At 44.9% G+C, this 22,436-nt stretch overlaps 1 protein-coding gene and 1 long non-coding RNA gene across 2 annotated transcripts; one reads left to right on the top strand and one right to left on the bottom strand.

The window, feature by feature from the left end:
- Positions 1-5,874: 5,874 nt before the first annotated feature.
- Positions 5,875-7,698, top strand: LOC124262590 (rhodopsin-like). Its single transcript, XM_046697089.1, has one exon. The coding sequence runs from the start codon at positions 5,900-5,902 to the stop codon at positions 6,977-6,979; it is 1,080 nt and encodes a 359-aa protein (XP_046553045.1). The 5' UTR covers positions 5,875-5,899; the 3' UTR covers positions 6,980-7,698.
- A 1,309-nt stretch (positions 7,699-9,007) lies between these two features.
- LOC124262591 lies at positions 9,008-9,928 on the bottom strand. The gene is made up of 3 exons (XR_006894649.1): positions 9,724-9,928; positions 9,344-9,397; positions 9,008-9,181 (listed from the first exon to the last, which is right to left on the bottom strand). It is a non-coding gene; the product is annotated as an uncharacterized LOC124262591 (long non-coding RNA).
- Between the last annotated feature and the right edge of the window lie 12,508 nt (positions 9,929-22,436).

Raw genomic sequence — 22,436 nt, 5'->3', positions numbered from 1 at the left:
ACAAAAATGAATAGCAGTCACCAACAAACCGAGCTCACACACCCACACACACACATGATTGGTCACGTTTTATACGGGATACTATGTTACCAAATGCTTATAGTATATTTTGTCAGAGGCCTCTCTGCAAGCTGCAGGTACGTGTGGTATGACAACTACAACTTTCCCACACACCCAACCCACACCCCACACCCACACACACACACACCCACCGCACACCCCACACCTACCCCACACACACCCTACACACACCCACACACATGATTGGTCGCGTTTTATGCGGGATCCTATGTAACTAGGTGCTTATGGTATATTTTGAGTCTTCTCTTCTGTAACATGCAGGTACGTGTGGTATGACAACTACAACTTCCCGACACACCCACCCACACCCACACCCACCCCACCACTCACCTACCCCCACACACCCTGCACCTACCCCCTCCACACCTACACACACACACACACACACACACACACACACACACACACACACACACACACACATCCTACACCTATATTGTGGGTCTTGTCACGGTGATCGAGGTAAATCATTTCTCGTAGACATTCTCAAGTCTAGCTTCAATGTCATAGAAGTGCAGTGCTGATGCATGTTTGAATCACCTGAAGATAGTGCAGCTGCCAGATTTTCACGAAGCCAGTCACAGGAATAGGGTGCAGCGCTAGCTCGTCAGGCTGATTAACTATATATAGTGCTTCATGGGTGATGTTTAATAATAGGTCTGCCGAAATGCCAACAGGCGAAGGCGACTTCAAAAGCACATTACTGAAGAAAAAGAAGAAGAAGATGTTTAATAATCTATCCCCGTGCTCCTGTTGATTCGTTGTCATAGGAACAGCGTCTGCATTGCCGTTCAACTTAAGTTTCTTGGTTATTGGTCATTTGATATTGTTTTACATAAAGGTAAAATTCCTATTCTCGTCATCTCTGTTGCCCATATAAACTAGGAATAATGGACAATGGACAATGGAAATACTGATGGGGAAAATGGACGGAAGTGAGACACCCTCGTCTGTTTCATGTTTACATATATACATACTGTTTGAGAGTGACAACGACTTCTCCACAGGAGGTTCTGGCAATGTGAGGAGACGTAAACCTTCCAACAGTCTGGGTTACCTTTAGGTTACACACCACCAACAGTCAGGGTTACCTTTAGGTTACACACCACCAACAGTCAGGGTTACCTTTAGGTTACACACCACCAACAGTCAGGGTTACCTTTACCTTTAGGTTACACACCACCAACAGTCAGGGTTACCTTTAGGTTACACACCACCAACAGTCAGGGTTACCTTTAGGTTACACACCACCAACAGTCAGGGTTACCTTTAGGTTACACACCACCAACAGTCAGGGTTACCTTTAGGTTACACACCACCAACAGTCAGGGTTACCTTTAGGTTACACACCACCAACAGTCAGGGTTACCTTTAGGTTACACACCACCAACAGTCAGGGTTACCTTTAGGTTACACACCACCAACAGTCAGGGTTACCTTTAGGTTACACACCACCAACAGTCAGGGTTACCTTTAGGTTACACACCACCAACAGTCAGGGTTACCTTTAGGTTACACACCACCAACAGTCAGGGTTACCTTTAGGTTACACACCACCAACAGTCAGGGTTACCTTTAGGTTACACACCACCAACAGTCAGGGTTACCTTTAGGTTACACACCACCAACAGTCAGGGTTACCTTTAGGGTTACACACCACCAACAGTCAGGGTTACCTTTAGGTTACACACCACCAACAGTCAGGGTTACCTTTAGGTTACACACCACCAACAGTCAGGGTTACACACCACCAACAGTCAGGGTTACCTTTAGGTTACACACCACCAACAGTCAGGGTTACCTTTAGGTTACACACCACCAACAGTCAGGGTTACCTTTACACACCACCAACAGTCAGGGTTACCTTTAGGTTACACACCACCAACAGTCAGGGTTACCTTTAGGGTTACACACCACCAACAGTCAGGGTTACCTTTAGGTTACACACCACCAACAGTCAGGGTTACCTTTAGGTTACACACCACCAACAGTCAGGGTTACCTTTAGGTTACACACCACCAACAGTCAGGGTTACCTTTAGGTTACACACCACCAACAGTCAGGGTTACCTTTAGGTTACACACCACCAACAGTCAGGGGTTACCTTTAGGTTACACACCACCAACAGTCAGGGTTACCTTTAGGTTACACACCACCAACAGTCAGGGTTACCTTTAGGTTACACCACCAACAGTCAGGGTTACCTTTAGGTTACACACCACCAACAGTCAGGGTTACCTTTAGGTTACACACCACCAACAGTCAGGGTTACCTTTAGGTTACACACCACCAACAGTCAGGGTTACCTTTAGGTTACACACCACCAACAGTCAGGGTTACCTTTAGGTTACACACCACCAACAGTCAGGGTTACCTTTAGGTTACACACCACCAACAGTCAGGGTTACCTTTAGGTTACACACCACCAACAGTCAGGGTTACCTTTAGGTTACACCACCAACAGTCAGGGTTACCTTTACCTTTAGGTTACACACCACCAACAGTCAGGGTTACCTTTAGGTTACACACCACCAACAGTCAGGGTTACCTTTAGGTTACACACCACCAACAGTCAGGGTTACCTTTAGGTTACACACCACCAACAGTCTGGGTTACCTTTAGGTTACACACCACCAACAGTCTGGGTTACCTTTAGGTTACACACCACCAACAGTCAGGGTTACCTTTAGGTTACACACCACCAACAGTCAGGGTTACCTTTAGGTTACACACCACCAACAGTCAGGGCTACCTTTAGGTTACACACCACCAACAGTCAGGGCTACCTTTAGGTTACACACCACCAACAGTCAGGGTTACCTTTAGGTTACACACCACCAACAGTCAGGGTTACCTTTAGGTTACACACCACCAACAGTCAGGGTTACCTTTAGGTTACACACCACCAACAGTCAGGGTTACCTTTAGGTTACACACCACCAACAGTCAGGGTTACCTTTAGGTTACACACCACCAACAGTCAGGGTTACCTTTAGGTTACACACCACCAACAGTCAGGGTTACCTTTAGGTTACACACCACCAACAGTCAGGGTTACCTTTAGGTTACACACCACCAACAGTCAGGGTTACCTTTAGGTTACACACCACCAAATGTTTTCCCATAGACTTCCATAGTAACCTTATAATTTTTTTAAAAATAGACAAGCTATCAACAGCCATTCCATGTACACATGGGTACACTCTGGCCTTTAAACTACAATAAAACACAATATCAGGCCAACTTGTCCGGGTCGTATTGCGAGGACAGGAAGCGGAACACATCAACCCCAGTTCCGCACCAAATGTCACCTACTGGAAAATATCTGTACACACAATAAGCATAAGTCATGGTGATTAAAATGACAGCACTGAATACTTAAAATTGTGGTCAGTTTTAATTACTGGTTGGATATGCTTTTAAAAAACATAAACATCTTACACTATTTCATCCAATCACAGCTGTCACATGTCTCTATCTCTTCATTTGTTTACATACGGTTCTCGCTCAGTGAGCAAGCGATTCTCATTTAGTGTAGTATAACCTTTATGTCGAGCACTATACCAGCATCCTCAGCACCTGGTGACTATGGAGGTTACAACATTCTCTTTCCACAAACATTTAGAAGACTGTTATATGACATTTGCTCAGAGCCGTTTGATCGAAGTTACAAAATTCAAGGCTCAATAAAGTTTTCAGTACTTTAATGGTAGATATGTGTAGAACACGTTGCACGCATTTCTTTGTACTATTTGATCGTCACGTGAACATTTGATCTTCCTTTGCGTGTGTTGGTGGAAGGTCGGCGGCAGTGGTCGGTGGCAGTGGTCTGTGGCAGTGGTCGGCGGCAGTGGTCGTTGGCAGTGGTCGGTGGAAGTGGTCTGTGCCAGTGGTCGGTGGCAGTGGTCGGTGGCAGTGGTCTGTGGCAGTGGTCGGCGGCAGTGGTCGGTGGCAGTCGGGTAGGACAGCATCCATCTCACCTTTCACTTGTCACCAGGTATCATCCCTATGTGCTTGTCGGGTTGGATTCTACGGTTCCTGAAGATTTACTGTTATTGTGCAAATGGTTTTCTTTAAGAAACTATTCAGAGGTAATTCATGGAGAATATATATTTTGTCCTCTCAGACTGTTTTGAAAAGGCATTTACAAGTGGTGCACGTCAGGGTGAACAGTTATAACGTCAGCTGTATCATCAGGAACACAACATTTCGGGCTATAACACAGCAAACCACTCCAAGCTGTATCTCCTGGTGTCAGGCATCAGCTTGTACAGTTCATCTGTTTTTGAAGCATTACAAACACATTATAAATAGTCGGCATAGTCAGCACCACACTGAGCGATGATTTCAGTCAGAAGCTGACTCATGACATACATGACAGATCTGACATGACTCTGAAGAATGCTTGAGGCACAAGATACAGGACAGATCTGACATGACTGATTATGCTTGAGGCACGAGATACAGGGCAGATCTGACATGACTGATTATGCTTGAGGCACGAGATACAGGACAGATCTGACATGACTGATTATGCTTGAGGCACGAGATACAGGACAGATCTGACATGACTGATTATGCTTGAGGCACGAGATACAGGACAGATCTGACATGACTGATTATGCTTGAGGCACGAGATACAGGACAGATCTGACATGACTGATTATGCTTGAGGCACGAGATACAGGACAGATCTGACATGACTGATTATGCTTGAGGCATGAGATACAGGACAGATCTGACATGACTCTGGAGAATGCTTGAGGCACGAGATACAGGACAGATCTGACATGACTCTGAAGAATGCTTGAGGCACGAGATACAGGACAGATCTGACATGACTGATTATGCTTGAGGCACGAGCTACAGGACAGATCTGACATGACTCTGAAGAATGCTTGAGGCACGAGATACAGGACAGATCTGACATGACTGATTATGCTTGAGGCACGAGATACAGGACAGATCTGACATCACTGAAGAATGCTTGAGGCACAGGACAGATGTGACATGACTGATTATGCTTGAGGCATGAGATACAGGACAGATCTGACATTACTCTGAAGAATGCTTGAGGCACGAGATACAGGACAGATCTGACACGACTGAAGAATGCTTGAGGCACGAGATACAGGACAGATCTGACATGACTGATTATGCTTGAGGCATGAGATACAGGACAGATCTGACATGTCTCTGACGAATGCTTGAGGCACGAGATACAGAACAGATCTGACATGAGTGATTATGCTTGAGGCACGAGATACAGGACAGATCTGACATGACTGAAGAATGCTTGAGGCACGAGATACAGGACAGATGTGACATGACTGAAGAATGCTTGAGGCACGAGATACAGGACAGATCTGACATGACTGATTATGCTTGAGGCATGAAATACAGGACAGATCTTACATGAATGATTATGCTTGAGGCACGAGATACAGGACAGATCTGACATGTCTCTGAAGAATGCTTGAGGCACGAGATACAGGACAGATCTGACATGACTGATTATGCTTGAGGCATGAGATACAGGACAGATCTGACATGGATGATTATGCTTGAGGCACGAGATACAGGACAGATCTGACATGACTGATTATGCTTGAGGCATGAGATACAAGACAGATCTGACATGACTGATTATGCTTGAGGCACGAGATACAGGACAGATCTGACATGACTCTGAAGAATGCTTTATTCTCACTGGTGTAATATCAAGTAGCCATGTTTATATCTGACCTATTGTTTATCACATATTATGTCAGCTTACAGTGTCTGCTATTGTGTTTCAGAAGGAACCCTACTGATTGCCATGGCGAACACAACACTGCAGGCCCTTGTGAAAGGCGTGTATGGTAACTCCACCTTGTCTCCCGCTGTTACCACGCCTATGTATCCACCTGAATTCTATACACTGAATGTAGTAACTAACTTCCTCAACACAATCTACATTTGGGTCATCTTTGCAGTTGGGTTTCCTGGGAATGTTCTCAGCGTGATAGTGATCATCAGCATGTCCAAACAAAGACTGGCCACGTCCTTTCTCTACGTGGCAGTGTTGTCCATTGTGGACAATTTGACCATCATTTTAAAGATTATTGAAAACCAATCTCGACAGAAGAAGTTGCTCATCGACGAAACAGGATGCCAGTTTTTGTATTTTTTCGGTTTAACATGTTCAGCATTTGCAAACTGGATTCTGATAATAATTTCCGCTGAAAGGTTCACGGCTGTTGCTTTCCCCATAAAGGTGAGAGTGATCTGGTCGTTGAAGAAGGCGGTTGGGATCATGGTGGGCGTGTTCCTCTTCCTGGGTCTCGTCCACAGTCACATCTTCGCAACAGTCACCCATTATGAAAGCTATACGTGCACAGTGAAGGTGGCGTTTCACGAGTACCTTTACCCCTTCTGGTACTTCACAAGCGCTACCATCTATTCCTTCCTCCCCGCAACCTCGGTCATCATCTTCAACATCCTCATCATTGTGTTATTGAGGAGATATTCCAGACAAAGACGTCGTATCTCGGTGGATGAGCCTGCCCAAATAGAGGCCCAGCGGAAGGAACGACAGATCACCATCATGCTCGTCATCGTCGCTGTCGCGTTCGTCATCCTCACCATCCCACGATGCGTGTGCGTCATCCTCCACAACAACACGTGTTCTGATGAGAGAGACTTCATGTGTTTGGCAAGGAAAGAATTCTTTGACAGTATCACTATCCAATTGGCAGACACAAACCATGCCATAAATTTCTACCTTTTCTTCTTGTCCGGGAGAAAGTTTCGAGAAGAATTTCTAAAGCTGTTTAGATGTCGCCGGGTAACATACACGGAAGTTTCTAATGGAAGCACGCAAATGTCAGAAATCCCTGTCACTGAATCAGGAATGTGATGGTGGTCGTTGAAACAGGTCGGAATGAACGTGTTATATTTTAGTTGTGATGTCAACTTAGATCCACAGTATATGCAGTGAAAATCCATCTGTCATGACGATCACTGTGAAGACCATCTGAAACAGAGAAAGTTCGACAGTACCAACCCCGTTAATCCAGATACCCCACTTTTCAGTCGATCTCTGGTCGGAATGCATGTACACAAGGAGACTTTACCCTCCGGATACAAGGAAATATTGGTCAATCCGAACAACTCCTTTGGGACCACTGTCAAACCTCAACCACTAAGGTTCGAACTGCAACGTGCAGTTGTTTTTGAAGTCATGTGACGTCGCTGTAAACTGCGTGTATTAGCACTTTATCAGTATGGATGTACTCCTCGTGTCCAGAACACTGACCCTCATCACCCCAAAATGTTCATCTGTGCTCCATTTAACAGAAAACTGACTTCAGAGGTGTACTACCAAGAGCCCGTATATCATATCGCACCACCTCTATGATAACTATCCTGTGACAAGTTACCCCTGCAGTTTTTGACCGGTGTATAAGTACCATATTAACATCTCACATTATTCTCGCCAGTGACAGGAATTATCTGCAAGCTATTTCTATAGTGTTGGACCTAGTGAATCTGTACAAGCTGCAACTGCTAGCATACAAGACAGACATAATACCCAGGATAACCGGCTCCATCACTGTCAGGCATATTACCTCCACAGATATACATATAATACCCTGGATAACCGGCTCCATCACTGTCGGGCATATTACCTCCACAGATATATAATACCCTGGATAACAGGCTCCATCACTGTCGGGCATATTACCTCCACAGATATATAATACCCTGGATAACCGGCTCCATCACTGTCGGGCATATTACCCCCACAGATATATAACACTCTGGATAACCGGCTCCATCACTGTCGGGCAGATTACCTCCACAGATATATAATACCCTGGATAAACGGCTCCATCACTATCGGGCATATTACCTCCACAGATATATAACACCCTGGATAACAGGCTCCATCACTGTCGGGCACATTATTTCCACAGTTATATAACACCCTGGATAACCGGCTCCATCACTGTCGGGCACATTACTTCCACAGACATAATACCCTGAATAACCGGCTCCATCACTGTCGGGCATATTACCTCCACAGATATATAATACCCTGGATAACCGGCTCCATCACTGTCGGGCATATATAATACCTCCACAGATCGGTATATTACCTCCACAGGATATAACACCCTGGATAACAGGCTCTATCACTGTCGGGCACATTATTTCCACAGTTATATAACACCCTGGATAACCGGCTCCATCACTGTCGGGCACATTACTTCCACAGACATAATACCTTGAATAACCGGCTCCATCACTGTCGGGCATATTACCTCCACAGATATATAATACCCTGGATAACCGGCTCCATCACTGTCGGGCATATTACCTCCACAGATATATAATACCCTGGATAACCGGCTCCATCACTGTCGGGCATATTACCTCCACAGATATATAATACCCTGGATAACCGGCTCCATCACTGTCGGGCATATTACCTCAACAGATATATAACACCCTGGATAACCGGCTCCATCAACCGGGCATATTACCTCCCAGATATATAATACCCTGGATAACCGGCTCCATCACTGTCAGGCATATTACCTCCACAGAGATATAATACCCCCCAGGATAACCGGCTCCATCACTGTCGGGCATATTACCTCCACAGATATATAATACCCTGGATAACCGGCTCCATCACTGTCGGGCATATTACCTCCACAGATATATAATACCCTGGATAACCGGCTCCATCCACTATCGGGCATATCACTACGGGCATATTACCACAGATATATAATACCCTATATAACCGGCTCCATCACTGTCGGGCATATTACCTTCACAGATATATAATACCCTGGATAACCGGCTCCATCACTATCGGGCATATTACCTCAACAGATATATAATACCCTGGATAACCAGCTCCATCAAGGTCGGGCATATTACCTCCACAGATATATAATACCCTGGATAACCGGCTCCATCACCATCGGGCATATTACCTCCACAGATATATAACACCCTGGATAACCGGCTCCATCACTGTCCGGCAGATTACCTCCACAGATATAATACCCAGGATAACCGGCTCCATCACTGTCGGGCAGATTACCTCCACAGACATAATACCCTATATAACCGGCTCCATCTCTGTCGGGCAGATTACCTCCACAGATATAATACCCCGGATAACCGGCTCCATCACTGTCGGGCATATTACCTCCACAGATATAATACCCAGGATCACAGGCTACATCCCTGTCGGGCATATTACCTCCACAGACATAATACCCAGGATAACCGGCTCCATCACTATCGGGCAGATAACCTACACTGATATAATACACTGGATAACCGGCTCCATCACTATCGGGCATATTACCTCCACAGACATAATACTCTGGATAACCGGCTCCATCACTGTCAGATAGTTTACCTCCACAGATATAATACCCATGAAAACAGGCTCCATCCCTGTCGGGCATATTACCACCACAGATATATAATACACTGCATAACCGGTTCCATCACTGTCGGACACATTACCTCCACAGATAAAATACCCAGGATAACCGGCTCCATCCCTGTCGGGCATATTACCGCCACAGATATAATACCCAGGATAACCGGCTCCATCCCTGTCGGGCAGATTACCTCCACAGACATAATACCCTATATAACCGGCTCCATCCCTGTCTGACAGTTTACTTCAACATATATGTAATACCCAGGATAACAGGCTCCATCACTGTCGCATAGTTTACCTCTACAGATATAATACACTGGATAACCGGCTCCATCCCTGTCGGGCAGATTACCTCCACAGATAAAATACCCAGGATAACCGGCTCCATCACTGTCGGGCATATTACCTCCACAGATATAATACCCTGGATAACCGGCTCCATCCCTGTCGGGCAGATTACCTCCACAGATAAAATACCCAGGATAACCGGCTCCATCACTGTCGGGCATATTACCTCCACAGATATAACACCCTGGATAACCGGCTCCATCACTGTCGGGCAGATTACCTCCACAGATATAACACCCAGGATAACCGGCTCCATCCCTGTCGAGCATATTACCTCCACAGATATAATACCCAGGATAACCGGCCACATCACTGTCGGGCATATTACATCCACAGATATAATACCCAGGATAACTGGCTCCATCCCTGTCGGGTATATTACCTCCACAGACATAATACCCTTGATAACCGGCTCCATCCCTGTCTGACAGTTTACTTCAACATATATGTAATACCCTGGATAACAGGTTCCATCACTGTCGCATAGTTTACCTCTACAGATATAATACACTGGATAACCGGCTCCATCCCTGTCGGGCAGATTACCTCCACAGACATAATACTCTGGATAACCGGCTCCATCACTGTCAGATAGTTTACCTCCACAGATATAATACCCATGAAAACAGGCTCCATCCCTGTCGGGCATATTACCACCACAGATATATAATACACTGCATAACCGGTTCCATCACTGTCGGACACATTACCTCCACAGATAAAATACCCAGGATAACCGGCTCCATCCCTGTCGGGCATATTACCGCCACAGATATAATACCCAGGATAACCGGCTCCATCCCTGTCGGGCAGATTACCTCCACAGACATAATACCCTATATAACCGGCTCCATCCCTGTCGGGCAGATTACTTCCACAGACATAATACCCTATATAACCGGCTCCATCCCTGTCTGACAGTTTACTTCAACATATATGTAATACCCTGGATAACCGGCTCCATCCCTGTCGGGCAGATTACCTCCACAGATAAAATACCCTGGATAACCGGCTCCATCCCTGTCGGGCATATTACCTCCACAGATATAACACCCTGGATAACCGGCTCCATCACTGTCGGGCAGATTACCTCCACAGACATAATACCCTATATAACCGGCTCCATCTCTGTCGGGCAGATTACCTCCACAGATATAATACCCAGGATAACCGGCCACATCACTGTCGGGCATATTACATCCACAGATATAATACCCAGGATCACAGGCTCCATCCCTGTCGGGCATATTACCTCCACAGACATAATACCCTTGATAACCGGCTCCATCCCTGTCTGACAGTTTACTTCAACATATATGTAATACCCTGGATAACAGGTTCCATCACTGTCGCATAGTTTACCTCTACAGATATAATACACTGGATAACCGGCTCAATCCCTTTCGGGCATATTACCGCCACAGATATAATACCCAGGATAACCGGCTCCATCCCTGTCGGGCATATTACCTCCACAGACATAATACCCTGGATAACCGGCTCCATCCCTGTCTGACAGTTTACTTCAACATATATGTAATACCCAGGATAACAGGTTCCATCCCTGTCGCATAGTTTACCTCTACAGATATAATACACTGGATAACAGGCTCCATCACTGTCGGGTAGATTACCTCCACAGACACATAATACCCAGGATAACCGACTATATCTCTTTCGGACAGTTTACTTCCACAGATATATAAAACCCAGGATAACAGGCTCCATCACTATTGGGCAGATTACCTCCACAGACATAATACCCAAGATAACCGCCACCATCACTATCGGACAGTTTACTTCCACAGATATGTATATATACCATATATTTCCGGCTCCATCACTGTCGTATAGTTTACCTCGTCAGACATAATACGCTGGATAACCGGCTCCATCACTATCGGATAGTTTACCTCTACAGATATAATACTCTGGATAACCGTCTCCGTCACTATCGGGCAGATTACTTCCACAGACATTATACCCTGGATAACCGGCTCCGTCACTATCGGGCAGATTATTTCCACAGATATATAACACCCTATATAACCGGCCACATCACTGTCGGGCAGATTACTCCACAGATATAATACCCTGGATAACCGGCTCCATCACTGTCGGGCAGATTACCTCCACAGACATAATACCCTGGATAACCGGCTCCCATCACTGTCGGGCAGATTACCTCCACAGACATAATACCCATGATAACCGGCTCCATCACTGTCGGATAATTTACCTCCACAGACATAATACCCATGATAACCGGCTCCATCACTGTCGGATACTTTACCTCCACAGACATAATACCCTATGTAACCGGCTCCTTTATCACTGTCGGGCATAATATTACCTCCACAGACATAGATTACCCCACAGACATAATACCCAGGTTAACCGGCTCCATCACTGTCGGCAGATTACCTCCACAGATATAATACCCAGGATAACCGGCTCCATCACTGTCGGATAGTTTACCTCCACAGACATAATACCCTATATAACCGGCTACATCACTGTCAGGCAGATAACCTCCACAGACATAATACCCAGGATAACCGGCTCCATCACTGTCGAGCAGATTACCTCCTCAGCATGCAGCCTCACGGACATGTTTACAGATGAACAAGATTTCCTTCTCCAGTAGTGATATGTGGAATAGTGATATCTGACAATGTTTAAAGGTGCTCTGAAACTTGTCCCTGCGACATGGTGTTCAATCAGGGGTAACCCAAAGAGTGTCCCTGAAGATCTGGGTTAGAACTGATCTTCAGTAACCCATGTTTGTCGTAAGAGGCGACTAACGGGATCGGGTGGTCAGGCTCGCTGACTTGGTTGACATATATCATTGTATCCCAGTTGGGTAGATCGATGCTCATCCTGTTGATCACTGCATTGTCTGGTCCAGATAACTAACGGACAGCTGCCAAATAGCTGGAATATTACTGGTGGGGTGTTAATTTTCAAACAAACCAAACCGTAGGTGAACAGTTATGCAGTTGATTGTGGATGTTTCTACTCTTCCTGGGGTGCATTTCACTGTGCGGGTTTCGTCCCAGAAACAAGTGATACTTTCACCCCTACAGTGCCCTCATTACGTTTCTGGGATGTCCGTGTTTGTGAGTTTCGCCACTGCGGGCCATCAACACTACATACACATGATACACAGCATATCGTTACAAAGGTTACATTCTATCTACCCTGTTACCATTTACGATCCCGATGAGCATGCGTGTTAAATTAGGACATTAAAGTTTTATCCGATTACTGAACTGGACAAAGTTCACCTTTTCATTATAACTGTACTGCTGTGTTTCCATCTGATTTAAAAGATATTAAAATATGTGTTCGCTCTAAAACATCGTGGATATCTCGAATGTTTCCAGAGTAAGTAATCTCAGTGTAATCTTGTGAAGAGGGACATTTGTCAGCCATTATCATAGATGCCTGCTGAACTCTAGTGTGTATGTCAATGATATCAGTTTTGTGGCGTTGGTTGACTTTCAATAACATTCCAGAAACAGAGAATTGGTGTCATTTACAAAACAGCGAGGCGCATGTGTATAATGTCGACACACAAATTTTAAGGAAAGTTGCTTTTAGCATGGCGATCTCATCAGCGTCGTTCCCACGGTTACAAATCGTTTAATAACAACAGATATAGTATGACCAGAAGTTATTGAGATTTTTAGGAATATGTTTATTTTGATTTCTAGTATAAACTACCTTGACCAGCTATCAAGTGCTTGGTTTCATTCAAGAGAGACAGTTCCGTTAATCCTTTTTCATTAGTTTGTGAAAAGTTATCCAACTTTGTTTACTTGCTAGCAGACGAGATTTTCAGTGATCCTCAGTGTGGATGATTTAGAGAAGAGGAAGTTGATTTTAGATTATTATAACAAGGACATCAGATCAGCTAAAGTGATTTCAAGTAGAGCAGGCATCCCTTTGTCCACTGTTTATCGTGTTTTGAAACATATTGCAAATGGATATGGCATTGAGCACCAGAGAGGCGCAGGTAGGCCCAGAAAATTGACAGTCGGTGACAGGAGGCGGCTTGGTATTCTTGTTTCTAAAAACAAACGAAGGAGTTTAGAAAACGTAAGGCTGGATATGATTGATAGAGGAACTGTGGCTGTCTGTAAGGAGACAATTAGAACTGAGCTGCATGCAATTGGTTGGCAGAAAAGTCGCGGAATTCCATCACCGATCATGAAACCTGAACCTAATACACTGAAATTCTGGACCAAACAAACTGAAAAACCTTTGTATCAGCGCCCAAAGTACAGTCCGAAATTTAACGTGTGTGGTGGCATATCTGTGTTAGGGGCAACGCCCCTCTGTGTGTTTGAAGGGAATATGAACAGTGAGCGGTACACGGATATTCTCGAGGGACATTTACTTCCATCTGCATCCGTGTTCTGTGGAAATTAGTGGATTTTCCAGCAGGACAACGACCCAAAAAACATCGTTCAAAGCATTCACAGGCCTGGTTTCGGACCAAAAATATGACATTTGCCAAGCTATAGTCCTGACCTAAATCCAATAGAAAATGTTGGGGACTTATGAAGGAAAGTGTCGATAAGAAAAATCTGACAAATATTGCTGAAATGAAAGAAGAGGTGGTCCGATATGGGGACAGCATGGACCACGATTTTCTTACTTTGATCAGTAGTATGCCCCGCCGCATTGAAGCTTGCATTGCTGCCCATGGTAACCTTCACATTTAATACGTGAGTAATGAGTGAAAAAATATAAACAATTACTAATTAATCTTTAAATACTCAATAATTTCCGGTTGTACTGTACAAGATGAGTTCTACAGTGATGGTTACGAAGTGTCACGTGACATCCTCTATACATCGTGAACACAGTCTTCCCACAGTCTTGTAGCACGAACACAGGGCTGATAATAATTACATCAAGACAGGTTCCCTTGACCCTTGTAGTGCTCGGCAGTAATTAGCCACTGATAAGTGTCATTAGCCCATTAAATGACGACTATCTTACAGAACAAGCATCGCTTTAGCTGCTTGTAATAGTATCTCGTGACCTTTCCCTCAACTAGCTGTCTGCGGTTGTGTTTACGCCCAGTGTAGAATGTTTGCAAGTAGGTCGCAGGTCTACATCAGTGTAGAATATGTACAGTCAGAGACCATATAATCTATTAAATGGTCTCTGGTACAGTATCGAGCAAAAAAATGAGACAAGTTTTGATAAAACATCTTGATTTTATAACTGACATAAATTTATGAAAATTGGGAAAAAGGAGCCCCAGTGAGGCAGTAGGGAAAATAATGTGGTTCAGGGACTGTGAGACAGACTAATAGGGCTAGGCAGTAGAGGAAATAATGTGGTTCAGGGACTGTGAGACAGACTAGGACAGCTAGGCAGTAGAGGAAATAATGTGGTTCAGGGACTGTGAGACAGACTAGGACAGCTAGGCAGTAGAGGAAATAATGTGGTTCAGGGACTGTGAGACAGACTAGGACAGCTAGGCAGTAGAGGAAATAATGTGGTTCAGGGACTGTGAGACAGACTAGGACAGCCAGGCAGTAGAGGAAATAATGTGGTTCAGGGACTGTGAGACAGACTAGGACAGCCAGGCAGTAGAGGAAATAATGTGGTTCAGGGACTGTGAGACAGACTAGGACAGCCAGGCAGTAGAGGAAATAATGTGGTTCAGGGACTGTGAGACAGACTAGGAGGAGCCAGGCAGTAGGCAGTAAAAATAATGTGGTTCAGGGACTGTGAGACAGACTAGGACAGCCAGGCAGTAGAGGAAATAATGTGGTTCAGGGACTGTGAGACAGACTAGGACAGCCAGGCAGTAGAGGGTTCAGTAGAGACGGACTAGGAAATAATGTGGTTCAGGGACTGTGAGACAGACTAGGACAGCCAGGCAGTAGAGGAAATAATGTGGTTCAGGGACTGTGAGACAGACTAGGACAGCTAGGCAGTAGAGGAAATAATGTGGTTCAGGGACTGTGAGACAGACTAGGACAGGCAGTAGAGGAAATAATGTGGTTCAGGGACTGTGAGACAGACTAATAGGGCTAGGCAGTAGTGAGGGACTGTGAGACAGGACTAGGACAGCCAGGCAGTAGAGGAAATAATGTGGTTCAGGGACTGTGAGACAGACTAGGACAGCTAGGCAGTAGAGACTAGGACAAATAATGTGGTTCAGGGACTGTGAGACAGACTAGGACAGCCAGGCAGTAGAGGAAATAATGTGGTTCAGGGACTGTGAGACAGACTAGGACAGCCAGGCAGTAGAGGAAATAATGTGGTTCAGGGACTGTGAGACAGACTAGGACAGCCAGGCAGTAGAGGAAATAATGTGGTTCAGGGACTGTGAGACAGGCTAGGACAGCTAGGCAGTAGAGGAAATAATGTGGTTCAGGGACTGTGAGACAGACTAGGACAGCCAGGCAGTAGAGAAAATAATGTGGTTCAGGGACTGTGAGACAGGCTAGGAGGACCAGGCAGTAGGACAAATTTAGGACAAACTTTATGGTTAACAATTTCTTTTTATTCGTGAGTGCGACGTTTCGATACAGATTCTTGTACCGTTGTCAAGCATAATGGAACATGAAAAGGGGGAAGTGTATATATACTGGATGTAACAATGTAACAAAGAAAACAATATAATTCACATAATTGGCTTTGCAGAAAGCTGATGAAGCCAGAGAGTAGACAAAGGACAGGCGTGGAAGCCAATGATGTACAAATAATAATGAGATGTTTATACAGCAGAGTTTATACAGTAGATTGGGCTTGGTGGATGAGTGCATCATAAGCGGATGGAATGAAGTATCCTTGGTCTCTGTTGATGGTGGGCTTTTGGCGTTTGATGTGGATGGCTTCGGTGAGCTTGCGTTTAGTGAAGTCTGTTTGTTTGTTGGAGAGAATGGTGATGTCAGACCACTCTATTTGATATGGGGCTTGCTTTGATGTGGTCGGAAATGGCTGATTTGCTGTCGGAATCGGTAACAGAGGTATGATGTTCTTTCACTCGGGTGTTGATGAGTCGGGAAGTTTCGCCTATGTAGCTCTGCCCACAATCACAGTTTATTTTGTAGATGACACATTTTGGGTTGTTCTTTACGGTGGCGGGTTTTCTTCCATTGGCATGGATAATGTTGTTAAGGTTGGAGGACGCGGAGAAGGTGGTGTCTATGCAAGCTGTCGTCGTTCAGGGGCTGAGACAGACTAATCGTCAGTCTACAGCAGAGGCACCAGTAATTGTTTTGCCGAGCGAAACAGATTCGGGCTGGGACACCTCTATGTCTCTGTCACCTTTAAGTAAGATCAACTTCAATACATTCTGCACTGATACTAGGCGTGTTTCCGTTCAGACCTAAACACAGCCCTGTACACGGTCAATGACGTTCAGACCTAAAACAGTCATGTAACACAAGGTTCAGACCCTGTACACGGTCAATGACGTTCAGACCTAAACACAGTCCAGTACAAGATCGCTGAGATTCAGACCTAAAACAGTCATGTAACAGATCGTTAAGGTTCAGACCTAAACACAGACCTGTACACGGTCAATGACGTTCAGACCTAAACACAGTCAGTACAAGATCGCTGAGGTTCAGACCTAAACACAGCCCTGTACAAGATCGCTGAGGTTCAGACCTAACCACAGTCCTGTACAAGATCGTATATGCTCAGCCCTAAACACAACCCTGTACAAGATCGTTGAGGTTGAGACCTAAACAAACTCCTGTACAAGATCGAAAGGTTCAGACCTAAACACATCCCAGTAGAAGATCGCTGTTCACACCTGATAGCTGAGACACAGAAACACAGCCCTGTACAAGATCACTTAGGTTCAGGTTCAGAGACCTGTACAACATCAGCTTACGTTCAGAAACAAAGACAGCCAAGTACTCAGGTTCAGACCTAAACACAGACCTGTACAATATCACTGAGGTTCAGACCCTAAACACAGCCCTGTACAAGATCGCTGAGGTTCAGACCTAAACACAGTCCTGAACAAGATCACTGAGGCTCAGACCTAAACACAGCCATATATTCAAAAGCGCTGAGGTTCAGACCTAAGCACAGCCCTGTACCAGATCGCTGAGGTTCAGACCTAAACACAGCCAAATACAATATCACTGATGTTCAGACCTAAACACAGCCCTGTACAAGATCATGAGGTTCAGAGGTTCAAAAGATCGTTAAGGTTCAGATATAAACACAGCCCAGTAAAAGATCGCTGAGGTTCAGACCTAAACACAGCCCTGTACAATATCGCTGAGGTTCAGAAACAAACAGAGCCAAGTGCAAAATCGCTGGGGTTCAGACCTCCACAGTCACAAGATCGTATAAGCTCAGCCCTAAACACAACCCTGACAAGATCGTTGAAGTTCAGACCTAACCAAACTCCCGTACAAGATCGAAAAGGTTCAGACCTAGCACATCCCAGTACAAGATCGCTGAGGTTCAGACCTAAACACAGTCCTGTACAAGATCGAGCAGGTTCAGATCTAAACACAGCCCTGTACAAGATCGCTGAGGTTCACACCTAAACACAGACCTGTACAAGATCACTGAGGTTCAGACCTCAACAGAGCCCTGTACAAGATCGCTGAGGTTCAGACCTAAACACAGATATGTACAAGATCGCCAAAGTTCAGACCCTAAACACAGTCCTGTACAAGATCGAGCAGGTTCAGATCTAAACACAACCATGAACAAGATCACTGAGGTTCACACCTAAACACAGATCTGTACAATATCGCTTAGGTTCAGAAACAAACACAGCCCTGTACAAAATCGCTTAGGTTCACACCTAAACACAGACGTGTACCAGATCACTGAGGTTCGGACCTAAACAGAGCCCTGTACAAGATAGCTGAGGTTCAGACCTAAACACAGACATGTACAAGATCGCCAAAGTTCAGACCTAAACACAGTCCTGTACAAGACCGCTGAGGTTCAGACCTAAACACATCCCTGTACCAGATCGCTGAGGTTCTGACCTGAACACAGCCAAATACAATATCACTGATGTTCACACCTAAACACAGCCCAGTACAAAATCGCTGAGGTTCAGACCTAAACACAGTCCTGTACAAGATCGTTAAGGTTCAGACATAAACACATCCCAGTACAAGATCGCTGAGGTTCAGACATAAACACACTCATGTAAAAGATCGTTAAGGTTCAGATCTAAACACAGCCCTGTACAAGATCGCTGAGGTTCAGACATAAACACACTCATGTAAAAGATCGTTAAGGTTCAGATCTAAACACAGCCCTGTACAAGACCGTTGAGGTTCAGACATAAACACACTCATGTAAAAGATCGTTAAGGTTCAGACATAAACACATCCCAGTACAAGATCGCTGAGGTTCAGACATAAACACACTCATGTAAAAGATCGTTAAGGTTCAGATCTAAACACAGCCCTGTACAATTTCGCTGAGGTTCAGAAACAAACACAGCCAAGTACAAAATCGCTTAGGTTCAGACCTAAACACACTCCTGTACAAGATCGTTCAAGTTCACACTTAAACACAGTCCTGTATAAGATCGCTGAGGTTCAGACCTAAACACAGCCAAGTACAAGATCGCTGAAGTTCAGACCTATACACAGACCTGTACAAGATCACTGAGGTTCAGACCTCAACACAGCCCTGTACAAAATTACTGAGGTTCAGACCTAAACACAGCCCTGTACAAGATCGCTGAGGTTCAGACCTAAACACAGCCCTGTACAAGATCGCTGAGGTTCAGTTCTTAACACAGCCCTGTACAAGATCGCTGAGGTTCAGACCTAAGCCCACCCCAGTACAAGATCGCTAAGGTTCAGTTCTTAACACAGCCCTGTGCAAAATCGTTGAGGTTCAGACCTAAACACAACCCTGTACAAGATCGTTCAAGTTCACACTTAAACACAGTCCTGTATAAGATCGCTGAGGTTCAGACAGTGACCTAAACACAGCCAAGTACAAGATCGCTGAAGTTCAGACCTATACACAGACCTGTACAAGATCACTGAAGTTCAGACCTAAACACAGCCCTGTACAAGATTACTGAGGTTCAGACCTAAACACAGTCGTACAAGATCGCTGAGGTTCAGACCTAAACAAAGCCATGTACAAAAGCGCTGTGGTTCTGATCTTAACACATCCCTGTACAAGATCGCTGAGGTTCAGACCTAAGCCCACCCCAGTACAAGATCGCTAAGGTTCAGTTCTTAACACAGCCCTGTACAAAATCGTTGAGGTTCAGACCTAAACACAGACCTGTACATGATCGTTCAAGTTCACACTAAAACACAGTCCTGTATAAGATCGCTGAGGTTCAGACCTAAACACAGCCAAGTACAAGATCGCTGAGGTTCACACCTAAACACAGACCTGTACAAGATCACTGAGGTTCAGACCTCAACAGAGCCCTGTACAAGATCGCTGAGGTTCAGACCTAAACACAGACATGTACAAGATCGCTGAGGTTCAGACCTAAACACAGTCCTGTACAAGATTACTGAGGTTCAGACCTAAACACAGTCCAGTACAAGATCACTGAGGTTCAGACCTTAACAAAGCCATGTACAAAAGCGCTGTGGTTCTGATCTTAACACAGACATGTACAAGATCGCTGAGATTCAGACCTAAAGCACACCCCAGTACAAGATCGCTAAGGTTCAGACCTAAACAGAGCCCTGTACAAGATCGCTGAGGTTCAGACCTAAACACAGACCTGTACAAGATCGCCAAAGTTCAGACCTAAACACAGCCAAATACAATATCACTGATGTTCAGACCTAAACACAGCCCTGTACAAGATCACTGAGGTTCAGACCTAAACACAGCCCTGTACAAGATCGCTGAGGTTCAGACCTAAACACAGCCCTGTACAAGATCGCTGAGGTTCAGACCTAAACACAGTCCTGTACAAGATCGCTGAGGTTCAGACCTAAACACAGCCCTGTACAAGATCGCTGAGGTTCAGACCTAAGCACAGCTCTGAACAAGATCGCTGAGGTTCAGACCTAAACATTCCCATGAACAAGATTGCTGAGGTTCAGACCTAAACATACCCCTATAGAACATGGCTGAAGTTCATACCTAAACACAGCCCTGTACAAGATCACTGAGGTTCAGACCTAAACACTGCCCTGTACAAGATCACAGAGGTTCAGACCTAAACATACCCCTATAGAACATGGCTGAAGTTCATACCTAAACACAGCCCTGTACAAGATCACTGAGGTTCAGACCTAAACACAGCCCTGTACAAGATCACTGAGGTTCAGACCTAATCACAGACCTGTACAAGATCGCTGAGGTTCAGACCTAAACCTCAGCCCTGTATAAGGTCACTGAGGTTCAGACATGAACACAGCCTTGTTCAAGATCACTGAGGTTCAGACCTAAACATACCCATGTACAAGATCGCTGAGGTTCAGACCTAAACATACTCCTATAGAACATGGCTGAAGTTCATACCTAAACACAGCCCTTTACAAGATCACTGAGGTTCAAACCTAAACATAGGCCTGTACAAGATAGCTGAGCTTCCGACATAAATAGAGCCAAAAACAACATCGCTGAGATTCAGACCTAAACACAGTCCTGTGCAAGATCAGTGAGGTTCAGACATAAATACAGCCAAGTACAAGATCGCTGAGGTTCAGGCCTAAACACAGTCCTGTACAAGATCGTTGAGGTTTAGACTTAAAGACAGCCCTGTATAAGATCTCTGAGGTTCAGACCTAAACACAGCCCAGTACAAGATCACTGAAGCTCAGACCTAAAGACAGCCCTTAACAGATCGTGTGTGGGGAAATCTGAGTGAACATATGTGTTTAGCCTCATATATAAATCACTTCTACCGCAGCATGTTTACTCAAGGAAGTGAAACAGCCTCTTTATCAAATTATCCGTATAGCATGTCGGCTGTAAGGCGTGCCTTTCTCGCGTATCATGATAGTGCACGGTTTCCCAGAATGTGCGCATAATAAATAAATACTTTACGTCACGAGTTCAGAGATAATCATTATCTTGTTCCAACATTCTGGATGTCCGTTATTCTGGTATACACAGTGAGTGGTGATGATACCAAGCATGCGGTAGATTGTGTATGTGTCAGTGAAGGTTGTATCTGCAGGTGAACTCGTCAGCACGGATCTGCATAGGAGGCCATATCCCACGGATCTGCATAGACGGATATATCCCATGGATCTGCTTAGATAGATATATATCACGGACTAGACTAACGCTTAGTTCCTGAATCTATATAATTGTTGATAGCAACAAACAAACCCATTTTAATTGAAAAGGAGCCCCAAAGAGTTTGGAGATTCAGGGGAAATATAGACTTGCTTCATTTAGGGCTTTAGCATTGCAGACAGCGCTTGGCATTATATATTAGGGAAAGATATGTGGTTCAGACTACCCACGGATCTGCATGGACGCATATATCCCATGGATCTCCATCAACAGATATATCCCATACATCTGCATAGACTGACATATCCCATGGATCTGCATAGACCGATATACCCCTTAGATCTGCATAGACTGATAT

The sequence above is a fragment of the Haliotis rubra genome, unplaced genomic scaffold (genome assembly GCF_003918875.1).
Source record: "Haliotis rubra isolate DU_JTF1 unplaced genomic scaffold, ASM391887v1 Scf846, whole genome shotgun sequence".
NCBI classification, from domain to species: domain Eukaryota; kingdom Metazoa; phylum Mollusca; class Gastropoda; order Lepetellida; family Haliotidae; genus Haliotis; species Haliotis rubra.
The sequence above is the reverse complement of the archived record's forward strand: the minus strand, read 5'-3'. Positions and strand labels throughout refer to the sequence as shown.